The 12843-nt window shown below is 33.9% G+C and overlaps 1 protein-coding gene across 3 annotated transcripts in view; it reads left to right on the plus strand.

Moving 5' to 3' along the window:
- LOC118192615 (putative fatty acyl-CoA reductase CG5065) overlaps nucleotides 1–12843 on the plus strand; it is a 44004-nt gene that overhangs the window by 16311 nt on the left and 14850 nt on the right. For all 3 annotated transcript variants that reach the window (XR_004758791.2, XM_035363609.2, XM_085809679.1), the window contains 8 exons: nucleotides 3503–3631; nucleotides 5150–5266; nucleotides 7849–8024; nucleotides 10355–10427; nucleotides 10610–10716; nucleotides 11780–11957; nucleotides 12111–12155; nucleotides 12671–12789. Coding sequence is in view for 2 of the 3 variants with exons in the window: in XM_035363609.2 (XP_035219500.1) it covers nucleotides 3548–3631; nucleotides 5150–5266; nucleotides 7849–8024; nucleotides 10355–10427; nucleotides 10610–10716; nucleotides 11780–11957; nucleotides 12111–12155; nucleotides 12671–12789 (899 nt within the window). In the remaining variant the exon portion in view is untranslated. The remainder of the gene's footprint in view (nucleotides 1–3502; nucleotides 3632–5149; nucleotides 5267–7848; nucleotides 8025–10354; nucleotides 10428–10609; nucleotides 10717–11779; nucleotides 11958–12110; nucleotides 12156–12670; nucleotides 12790–12843) is intronic.

A 12843-nucleotide genomic window follows, 5' to 3' on the forward strand; every position in this document is an offset into this window, starting at 1 on the left:
TACGAAGCTTTTGCTGTCAAAAATACTGATATCTTGCAGAATTTAGGCTGAAAGGTTTTTAAATTTTCCCATTTCTTTGTATAATCATATATATACTTTCCTCTCCAATTTCGGTGGTTAAGACCGCTGAATATTGGGAGTAGCTGGCTGCATGGTTGATTTTCGTGATTTACCTCATGTGTAATGTGAATACGAGAAAGTTTTCCCTTAGCAAGTCCTCCACATAAACATCCTTTTCCTCAGACAGGTAACCCCATGTGTGATTTAGCATAATCCAGTAACTCCCTTCTAACTGTGGAAGCTCATTTAATGACTGATACATTTGAAAAACTGTATTTCCAGGAATTGATTGATGATGCACTGGATAAACGTCGTGTATTTAATACAAATTTGCTTTTAGCTATAATTAAAATGCATGAGTTTTATAAATTCCGTTTTAATTTTATCTACATATCTCATTTAAAAGAGAATGTTATAGTCAAATACGTCGTTTAGATTTATCTTTCGTTCACGCGGCATAATTTATTTTACATAACTTTCAGATTTGGAAACGCGCATTAAACTCACACTATACGTGCACATATGTGCTTTTATTTCACAAAAGTTCTGTAAATGTTTTTCCTTACCATGAAATTGAAAATTTTTCTCTCAGCTCTCTCAGTATTATAACATATAAGTAAAAAAGCTAGACCAAATTTAATATTTTGTTAGCTGAAGTTTTAAACCATTACGAATCGACATTAAAAGATCAGGGTTTAGATTAGGATACTTTGTTAGGGTAGGTTAACTGTTCGTTGAAATAAGCAAAGGTTGTCTGCCTAAAGGGAAGGATACATTTGTGGAGAACTTTCCAAGAGGAATTATAATCACGCTACAAATATAAGGGAAAGCACAAAAACACGTATGTAGTCTTCCATTTGCTGGAATTCGAATCCGGAGTGAGAGAACTCTGTTCAGCGGGTTTTGTCCGCGTAGTCGCCCTTCCAAGTTAAAAATTTTAGAAACAAAATTGATTCTCCTTTACGTATGAATATTTTTTATATATTTAAAATGAAAATAAAGTATACCGAAGCCCTTCTATTAGCACTTGGAGTGCCGTAAAAAAACTGTTCTATGGCAGAGCTAAAAATTGATTTCATTTTTTATAATTGTACGGTGTCGTTATCAAAAAAAGGACAAATAACAAAATCAAAAAAAGGACAAAATATTTTACTGCCGTCCTTCGTTTTCGGGGCTTCAACAGTAGGTAGAGTGGACAAGTTAATTTGATCTCTTGGTTCAACTTCCTATGAAGCAGGCTGACTGCTTGAACTTTTTTTTCTTTCCTATTTTTAATAGACAAATCAATGCCACTTAGCTTTTTACGAAGGCAATTTCTGGAAAGTCTGCAGCCTCTTTCTATGTGTATCATAAATTGGTTATTGTTAATTTCACTTTAGCTAACTCAAAAGCTTTTCTGAATATTAAACATATGCAATCCAAACTTTTTTCATATTTCCCAAGTTCCATTCATTTAATGCATTATGAACCTCTAATGGAATTCATTTTGTCGCGTAATGAATGAATATTTTTTAATATTTTGGTGTTTTAAAAGAATTACAAAAATTTAATTAAAAAAATTAATTGAAATTAATTTTTATCATTAACATTGTTTTGCGAGTGCTTGAAAATGCGCAAAAGATACATGGTTAAATTTATTTGTTCTGTCATTATAGAGAACCTAAAAAATTACTTCTGATGTCCCTTATTGCAGTCGCGCAAATTCTTACCTTTTAAATTTTTTAATCTGTTAAATATGTTTTACATTATAAGCGCAACTAAAGCTTAGTGTCATTAAAAAGTTAAAATGCAAGTGTCTTAAAAGCTTTTCGAATACCTGTTAGCGTTTGAGTGCCTGTAGTCCACACTAGTGGATTAATCACAAATCTTCTAATTATTATTATAACAGAAATATTTGTATAGGTTATTACAAATTGTGAACAAGTATTGTTTCGTAAGTTAATTTACGCAGCTCGCATGTGAATATGATGCTTTAAACTGTTAACGAACAATTAATAAAATATAGTCATAAATGTTAAAAACAGAACTGTCGTTTCATCTAATTTCTCTTTGCTATCATTTTGCGCCCGGCTAACGTACAAAAACTTATTTGAGTTACCTATTTTTTAAATGGACTTTTTTTTCTGCATTGATTTAAAAAAAAAAAATAAGCACTCACTAGGCAAAGGCAGCTAAAAGATAAGCTAGTGAGTATATAGCCAACTGCTCAACCGTAACCTAATAACTTTCGTGTAGCTGAGTTTGGATATCTTTTGACAACCAGATTTGGAAAATTCCAAATACCTTTTTTTTCCAGTAGTTTAGGCGTAACAACTGAGTAAAGTGTACCTGAGGGTTAAGTGCGTATTTTTTTTTTTTTACAGCCTACTGGAGGCAAAATTGGATGAGATTTATTCTTCAGCTTTTATAATACCCGGCATATTCGACGTTGCGCATTTCTAGTAAACTGGTTCTTGCAGGATTTTGCTATTCCATTGCCGAGAACAGTTCTCCAGTTTGATATTAAATTGGTATTTGCGAGTTGTATCAGCTTTTTAGTAAATGGTAGGTTGATTTTTTACAGTGATTTGTTTTCGCAGTAAGGAATAGAATGCAGTTAAAAGCGTCAGGCAAAAGACTCTAGCCACAGAAAAGTTAGGCCATTAGATGAGAAAATTGATATGTTTAGTAAGTAAAATGCTGCAAGTTTAATGGGCAGCATTTTACAATCACATTTAATATCGAAGAAAAAACTATCTGTTATAAAAAATGAATTGCCACCTCCGAGAGGAACTTCATTTCCTCACCTAATAAGATTCCGGTCCCATTCTTTCTTCGAAAGCAAAAGAAGAAAACTCTTGAGAAAATAGGGCGACTGATATCTTACCACCCTGCAGGGGATTCAAACAACTTTTGTTTCTCTATGAGGAAAAGTCGTTGACTCACGTGTGCAGCTTTCGCTTTCGTTTAACCCACCCCCAGGCTATGGAAAAGTGTGGAAATATATTTTTCTTTATGTTCTCCCACTTTCCCTCTGTCTGTCCTCTTTACAGTTTACTTTCCCCGATGGTCTCTGTCAAGCACGAGACCAGGAAATGAGATCACCTTCTTTGTTATCTGGAATGAAATAATCTCTTCGTTAAAGTAGTCTTTCATTTAAAATCAATTTACAGAATGGTAACTTCGTCAAAGAAAAATGCTGCATGTCTTGGATGCATAACAGTAACTTTTCGATTGAATCCTCGGTACATTTACTGCAGTACCTTTCTAGTGTTTACTGTACCTAAATAACAATTTATCTATTTTTACGGGATATTTACGTTACCAAACAGTTTAATATCAATACATATTTAATACCAAAAGTTGTCAACACATTATAGCAAGCACAAGACCTTTAATAATGAAAAGTAAGGCTTCAAAATATAAAAAATACTTTTAAGTATGAAGTTTTGTTTCTTTACAGGTATAACATTTGTATTGCTCAGTAGTGGAGCTTTAAAACTCCGCCATGAATTTTGAGACGCCCACAATACCGGCCTTTTATGAGGGGCGCTCCGTCTTCATTACTGGTGCAACAGGATTTATTGGAAAGGTAAGGTATTAAATGCCAAATAAAATGCAATTTCGCTTAAAACTGTTGAAAACTTTACAATCCCGGTTTTTCCATTTAGAAGTATGATACTATAATAAACTGTAACTAAAACTAATTTTTTTATTAAAATAAATTTTTAGTCACAAATTTTGGTCATCTTTCATGTTGATCTGTAGTTCAAGAACTAATGGTACTTATGTATTAACGCAACCACCCTGCGCAATCTGACGATGTTTTACAGATGAAAGGGTAAAAGTTACTTATAAGGGGGCAGGTTGGTGATTTTTCTCTATTTTTTAAAAAAGGTTTCCAAACTATCAATATTTTTATCCTAAGTCAGCAAACATTATAAACATATGAAAAGAAAATATACTTTAGCAATTTAAAATACAAATTTTAATTATTAAATAAGGATTACATGATACATTAAAAAAATGAAACACTTATATTTTTTTCACCAAATCTTTCTGTAAATTTTTTTGCACTACTTCTCTTCCTGAGTGCACAGCAATCTGTTTTCGCTTAAAAAAGGCTAGCGAACTGCAGAGATTCGACATCCCGCAAACCTCGGCAATAGTGACTATCTACCAATATATCTCCTTGGTATTTTCCTTTAGAAATTTTGCAGCGAAATTCTATATTCCTGCAGAAATTTTATTGCAGTTTCTTACATTTCTGGCAAATTCCAGAAGTCCATATTTGAAAATTAAGTTTACAGCAAAAAATATCACAATTTGTTTACAAAAATTATTGGAACATGGCATACAAAAAGAACGCATATAAAAATAGCGACGTTGCTTGATTGAAGAATTGTTATGCGCATGGTTGCCTGAAGAATGTTGATGCGCATGGTCGCCAGAGTCTGGTGTATTCTGAAAGTTTAGCGACTTCTTCCCAGATGTTTACAATAACACGTAAGTACCGAACTAATTATTAAACAACTTGGATTTAAGCATTAAGATTGAGAAGCTGAGAGCCATAATTACGAACACATGTTGTTGAATTCAGAAAAGTACAGGATTAGATATATTAAACTAAATGTTATAGTAACTAAAACTAAACAATGAAATGAATAAATGAATGGTAATGGAACTAAAAAGTCTCAACTAAATGATACTATAACTAAATGATGGGACACTAAAATAAAGCTTGTGAAAGCAAATTATCAGAGCGTAGTGTCGCGTACACAATTGATTGGGTATGCTTTTTTTGTAATATCGATTTTCTTTATCTACCTATGCAATTTAAAAAATTTTAGGATTAGTGATTTTTTCTCTCATATTTAAGGAATAAGCTTAATACCATTTTTCATTGTTTTGATCTTCTTAAATATCCATCTCGAAAATTCCCATTAAAACGTGAGTGAATAAAATTAACTAAAAGAGAAAGCTAATATTCGTTACTTATGTATATAAACAAATTAAAATTCTGCTATAAAAGATCTGTCGCACTTGAACTAACGATATAAAATATATTGTTTTTGCTGTTTTTCATATTTTACAATGTTCTTTGTTTTAGGTCTTACTGGAGAAACTGCTACGTTCATGTCCCGGAATCAAGTATGTTTATATCCTAATGAGAGAGAAAAAAGGAAAAGAACCAAGACTGCGCCTCGAGGAACTTCTGAATTGCAAGGTCGGTATGATTTTAATGGCTTCAATGCTAATTTGACGTATTATTTGAACTACTTTTAGCTTGATACATTTTTAACAATTCATGAAAGAATTAGCGGTGATTAACTGAGCTTGGAAATTAGTGTTTAAGAATAAATCTATATGAATAAAAAATTTGAAAGATTTCAAGTGAAATTTGTAGATTGCTCATTGCATCATTTACTAAATATTTTACTACTATTATATGAATTTAGTAAGGGTATTATTAACTTAGAATATAGCTGAATGAAGTGGATAACAGGAAGGTAAATAGAAACGGTAGAGGTTTAGTTTGTAATAGTAGTTGCAAATATGCACATAGAGGCGGCTATGATGTATTCCAGATATTCTTCCTTATTCCATTTAGCAAAAGTCCACTCATAAAATTTCGCATAGAAATGTCACCAAACATTAATAAAACTGGAGCTCGATTTGCATATCTGGAGGGCTGTTGAAGCAAGAAGTTGATAATTAAGGTATTGAGATAACTGTGGCGCAGTAAATTATGATCTGCGCTAATGGTTTCCTTCTTTCATGTGTCAACCATTTCTTCTGAATGCGAAATAAACGTTCTAATATGCTTTTTAACTCCATTTTCACGGCCTAGTGCTAAAGCAGTGACCATACGAAAGATTAATATTCGTAGTTGATTACTGTTGGTGGTCGCTATGCACGACGAAAATGCTTTGCTATTATGGGGATGATTTTTTTAATCTCCCTTGGTTCTTTATTGCCAACAGCAGCCGATTAAATAAATGAACAAGTGAAAACACCGGTACTTCGCCCCACAATTCTATTTCCTGTGAAAGGGAAGACTGAAGAGGGATTTTGTTATTTTTTTATCCCATCGACCACGAAAATTTACTACAAACCTCAAAAGTCGGCAGAGATTCTTGCCAAAATCTTGTCGTTCCTGAAGAGTTCTGAAGAAACTGACTGCTCATTTTAATAAACATTCAGTACTCTACCGCTTCGCAAAAAGATTGTTGTGCTTATGTCGATATCTACTATTTTGCTATTACCTCCGATTTCACCGGATGCTGTGTTTAGAACGGTAGGAATACAAACTTCCTTCAGGTAATTGTTCCAATACATTACTGTTTTAAGTCGGCTATATTCACCTGACCGCATAGTATCTAATAACGCACACCTTTATCATTCCATAACTATTGAAAATAATCGACCGTTTGCTGTTCTGTAGACCGCTTTTTTTTAATGTAATAAAACATACGGCAAAAAGTATACTTATACCCTTGTTCATAGAAACAAAAGGTGGCTTATCGAGAATTGATCAGAGTTAACATCAAGCGAAAGCGCAGATGTTATGTATGTGTTGTTGCATCATGCTTATCTAAACCTTACGCCAAATCGCGCTGCTTGGCAACACTTTCATGGTCGACGGGATATTACAAAAGTACCTTGTCTTCATGTGTAGAATGTGAATTTCTCTAATATATAAAGTCCCTCCACTATGGCATTCGCTCTCCTGAAACAAATAAGCTCGTATATTTTGCTCCAAAAATTGAGGTATTCTCTGATTATTTACATCCCCCTCTCCTGATTTCACCCTTCTATAGTATTGCCCTTTTTTGGCTTATTTTCAAGTATACACGCTACAGAAAATAACTCATGCATGCGCGGAATACAACGTATTTAAATACACCCAGATTTGCATGCTTTAAAGTCGTTACTCTAAACAGTTTCCGCTGACTATTAAAATGTAAAAAGATTAACTGTACAGATTTTTGTTTTTTCCTTATGAAATTTGTTTCAAATAATAAACGGCTTTTTTTTTTATTTGTGAACAGAATAATCCTTAAAGGAAGCCAAATAACTCATGAACCGTAAAAATAGCCAAACATACGGTTTCCGCCTATTAATTGGCGATTTTTCGTAGAAGTATGAAAATGGAACTGTATGTACCAAAATGGCTTTTTTATTTAATCTTTTAACTTCAAACAGAACTGTTATTGCAACTGCTTATTCTCGATCCCAGAGTTATTCACGCCGGCAGTCTTCGCGAAGACAAATGAATGTGTGCATATGCCTGTTGTTGGCTCTAGGCCTTGTGTACCAGTAGTGGTTGTACGACTTATTTTCATCCTAATTTTCAATGAAACCTTCGCACCGCACGGAATCTGAAGGTAACATTCCTTTCCTCCAGTATGACCAATCTTATGAAAAGCTTTAGTTTCGACGGAATTGGCTTGGCGCCAGCGAAGTGGACATAAATATTACGAACAATAATTATTGACCAATTATAAATTCATAACGCCTGTTTTGAATATCCTCGGAAACAAATTCAGAGGAATCTTGACATATTGTATAAATAGGATGCATGAAATTATTATTACCAAAGGGAAGATAAGGGCAATTCTTGCTTTTGTTATGTTTTTACGTTATGCTATGCTACATTATCTATAATCAACTATTTTCATAATCTTCAAATAGTTCAAAAGCTACAAAATTTTCATTGGCTTTGAGCTTAAATAGTTACAATCTGAACTTTACATGCAACCTAACTGAGCGCTAAAACCTTAATGTGATTTTTTTCAAAATTTTTAGGTATTTGATCGTTTAAAGAAAGAGAAGCCCGAAGCTATTCAAAAAGTAATTGGCATTACAGGAGATCTTTCATTGCCTCAGCTGGGAGTGTCTCCTGCTGATCTTGCAGCCATGGCAAAAAACGTGTCTATCGTCTTCCATTCAGCGGCCACAGTCAAATTTGACGAACCTCTAAAGTAAGTATGCGAAACTGAGGAAAGAAAGCACAAAAATGCAGATATGTAATGTATTCTGGAGTATTCTATCACCTAGGAAATTGAAATATCCTCTTCTATCACCTAGGAAATTGAAATGTTAAACTATACACGGCGACTTCAGTATGAAAATTCAGACTTGTTTGATACTGATTTCAAGTGAAAAGGTACTGATTAGCAATTAGCTAAATTCAACATGTTTGTAAAACTAGAAAATGAAGTTTCCAGCATTTCCAGTATCCCTGCAAGTTGACAGAAAGCAAAGCAGTCGAGAGCTATTTGGGAAAAGAGGAATAGCTTTGTGAAGGACACTTAAAATGGCTAGTTTGCTGTCTCGCATTCACTTTACATATAAAGATGTAGCTAATTCATTGACCTCGAATAGAAACTGCTACTTTTTTTTTAAATATCTAGTGGCTATTTGGCTCCTGCTAGGCCAGTAATACTTTAAACTTCAGGTTTATTTTTGGAAAGTGGATTGCAACTACTTCAAATGTACGTCATCCTGTTGAGTATTTCATAACGTTGTTAAAAATTCTTACAAATATGTAAGTTATTCTGGCAGTTTGTCATCTCCTAACGAAACACTTTTATAGGCTGTAAAATTTCCTGCTCATTAAAACTTTCAAAACACATCCACACTTAAATTTTATTAGAAATATTCTGAAAAGATTTATCCCTATTCTTCTAAAATTAGTTTGTTTCGCAGTTTATGAGAAACGGTACCCCACTAGTGGCCTAGCGGTGAAAACGTCTGAATACTGGTAACTCGACCGGGCTCGAACTAGGGTTGGTTGCATTGGTTAACTTTCTTGCTTTTCATATGTAACGTGAATACGAGCCAGTTTCCCATAGAAAGTTCCTCCTCTCTTTAAGCAGATAGCCCTCGTGTGCTTTGCTGAATTCCAATAACCTAATCTAACAATCTATGAGGAATAGAAAAGAAATTTGCTTTTCTTTCTTCCGGTTAAATGACGGACAACGATGGCCGAGAAACTTAAGCCGCTAAGCTGTACCCCAAAATTCTATTGCTTCCTGGCTATTAAACTGATTAGTTGCCTGGGTCTTTCGTGGTTTGCCGCGTGTTAAAGTAAATGCAATACTTTCAAGAAAATTCTCGAAGAAGGCATCTGTACCTTTAGTTAGATAGCCCTAGTTTGCTTTTTCCTAGTTAATCTTTTCTCAGTTAAGCAGAATTCTATGAAAATGTTATGCTCAGTAATGCAACTGATTTAATTTTAAAACTAATCAGTTTTAGTTATTTCAGCTTCAGAGCGCAGTTTACGTATATAGTGGAAAGCTGAAGCCTTTTAATTTCTACGTCTATGCTGCAAGTTCTAAATTGTGTTTCATTTACCTAAATTCTTGAAAACTAATTTTTAAACGCACTTGGCATATTATCACAGAAAACTTGCTTTCCTGCATCCTAAAAAGACCTATGCATTTAAAAAAAAAATTCTCTGCTAGAAAATGGTTTTTTTCTAGCAGTCTCAGCTGTAATGGTCTCAGCTGTTTGTATCTTCAACTGAGACCAGAAACAAGAAGCAAAATAGCCAGCCTTGAAACTTCTTGATGATATTATGAAAACTTCTGTATGGCTACAGCTTTCGAGTAAATTCTCCAGTGACTTCCGAACCAGCTAAGTCTACCAGCGGCTAAGAAGAAAAGAATGTTGATATTTCTTAATTCTTTCTTGTTGATAATTTTTAATAAAAATGTTGCTAATTATTTCTTTAATCTTCAGTTTTCGGAGAATAGGGTAATTGTAAAGAGTTTCTTGTCATTTATTCTTGTGTAACATGAAATATGAGCCAGATTCCCGCAAAATGTGCTCCACGACTGCATCCCTCTGAGGCGCAGGATAGCCTTCGCATCATTTGCTGTAAGGAAATAACCAGCCAATCAGCCAGAAGCGTCAGGTACATTTGGGAGTATATTTGTAATCAAATATTTCACCCTTTTTAGAGAAGTAACTTTGATTACCTAGATGTAGAGATTTGAATGTGATAATGGCATGAAAAATACTATTTAAATTTTGTTTGCTTTTCATTGGAATTAGTTTTAAATCAAAATTTTTCTATGGATGCTGGTTTATACGCTTTTCCAGCTATTTTTCGGCTAATGTTTTGAGTCTATTATTTCCATTTGAGTAAGAATTTCGCATTGTTTCGCATATGCTCGAAATTTGAATGTAAATGATTTTTATTAAATGAATGAATAATTATTTGAAGTATCAAAACATAAGTAAATTCTTATTTCTGGAATAATATCCTTGATTTTAGCTTCAAATTAAGATTTCGTGTTAATTACAGGCAAGCTATCGACATGAACGTTCTGGCAACTAGGCGGATGATCGAACTGTGTCATAAGTTACCAAACATTGTCGTAAGTTTTAGATTTTTATTATATTTTGTTCAGTTCGTTTAACAAAAAGTTGAAGTTTATCCGGATAATTCATCTTAAATTGCATTGCCGTGATAATATCGTGCAAATAAGCATACATCCATTAATCAATGACTCTTAAGACTTTTTTTTTTTTTTTTTTTTTTTTTTTTGGCATATTTTAGGCTGTGATTCATGTGTCGACAGCGTACGCAAATTGCAACAGAAAACAGGTAGACGAAGTTGTCTATCCTGCTCCAATTCCTCCAAATCAAATCATAGAAGCGACAGAGTAAGTATATAATCTGCAACTTTGCTGAACGCCCTCTTTACACCAAATTCTTTAAATGCTAATTTTAAGTGTGATTCTTTTTAGAAGACTTTTACGATTTTTACGCGACATTTTGAGAGATCTTTGTAATTAGCCTTTTACATGAACCCCACCAGCGGCCGTGTGGCTAAGACCTCTGAATACTGAGAGTTTGCTCCCAGGAATACGGGCTGGATGCATGGTCTGTTTTACCCAAGTGTAACGTGGATACGAATCTGTTTCTCTTAGGAAGTTCTCGTGAAAGCAATCATCCCATTAAGTAGATAGACCTGGTATATTTTAACTTATTCAAATAACGTAACGAGCCCACCAGCGGCCGAGCGGTAAAGCCGCTGAACACTGGTAGTTCGGTCCGAGGTTCGAATCCCGCGAACGGGCTGGCTGCATGGGCGTTTTCGTGGTTTTCCCTATGTGTAACGTGTATACGAGCCAGTTTCCCTTAGAAAGTCCTCCACGAAGGCAACCCTCCCCTTAGGCAGATAGTGCTTTGCCATATATAAATACACCACCACCATCAAATAACGTAACCTAACCTGCCTCCTAATATGTACAGATATTTTTAATTCTTAAATAGTAAACGAAATTTTCCAATCGGACGCATATTTATCCCTTTTTCTAGTTGCCATATTAAGATTCTAGTAAGTCTAGACGAAGTATAGTTTTCTGTTATTGATTTTAGCTCTGTGCTTCAGCAGTTCGTTATATGCAGTATATAAATAGCTCAATAACATGTAAAAAAGCCATAAATAGAACTTGTGAAGTAGCGCTACTTTTTACACTATTTTTCGAAATAACATAGTCAGCTAAAAAGAGATATGAATGCTTCATATTTCATTATACAGTCGTTTAATATTATTTTGGCAATTACTCTGGAATCCCACTGAGGGTATTGTCCATTATTCAAGTTTCGAGGCTTCAGACATTTCCAATGATTTTAGAGATATATTTGTCCAAATAAATTAAAACACAAAAACTAAATGAAGAAACAAATTTAATTTGTAATAATTGATTTCTTTTTTTGCAGATGGATGGAACCAGCGTTACTAGATTCAATCACACCAAAACTAATAGGAGACCGACCGAATACTTACACTTTCACCAAAGCACTAGCGGAGAATCTTCTTGTTGATGAATGTGGTTCTCTGCCAGTGGCGATTGTTCGGCCTTCTATTGTCAGCGCTGCATGGAAAGAGCCCTATCCGGTAACTAATTATTAATAAGTAAAAATTTGTACAATAAAAACCATTTATGCATATCGCGTTTATAAATCAATGTTAAATATTCAAAGATAATCATACGAAAGCTGACACACCTAGTTTTTACTCATGTTAATCTAACGTTTTTAAAATTTTCAGGGATGGATCGACAATCTGAATGGTCCTGCTGGAATAATTGTCGCGGTAAGTATGCACAAGATGTTTCAGTGAATTAAAAATAAACATTTTACTAATACCTAAATAGTTAGTTAAAAATATTTAGTATAACGTTTTTTTTTCAACCCGATGTCCATTGAGAAGAAATCTTAAATTTCTGCTCTGTATTGCAAATAATTTCTAGTAATTATTGTATTTGCGTTTACTGCAGTAAAAGGGAAACTGAATAAATGTAGCAGCTTTCAAGCAAAATATATTTAGAAACATTAAATGTTTTTATGATTGAGATGGATCATCCATTATATAAAGGTGAATGAGAAAGGGGAATTCTTGTAATAATTTTTCTTCGAATAACAGGATGTACATAACATATGTAGATGTATGCATTGAATAGAGGAATTAAAAGCTGAAAATCAGGAAATACCGAGCTGTGGAAACCATTAAAAAGTATTTGTAATATTTGTATTGGTTTTTGTACCATTAAAAGTATTTAAAGAAAAAAGTTCTTCAAAACATGGTCCTTAAATATATTTTTATTCCAGGGCGGCAAGGGCGTTCTGCGAACTATGATCATTCATGGTGAAGTGACCGCTGATATCATACCTGTGGATGTGGTCGTTAACCTTATGATCGCAGTTGCGTGGTACACGGCTACGCAAAGGTCAGTTCACTTATTTTATTGTCTGCGTTTCCTCGTAAAATCAGATTATATATT

Source organism: Stegodyphus dumicola, chromosome X2, assembly GCF_044657685.1.
Source record: "Stegodyphus dumicola isolate Sdum_Otavi_A_Nest chromosome X2, ASM4465768v1".
NCBI lineage: Eukaryota > Metazoa > Arthropoda > Arachnida > Araneae > Eresidae > Stegodyphus > Stegodyphus dumicola.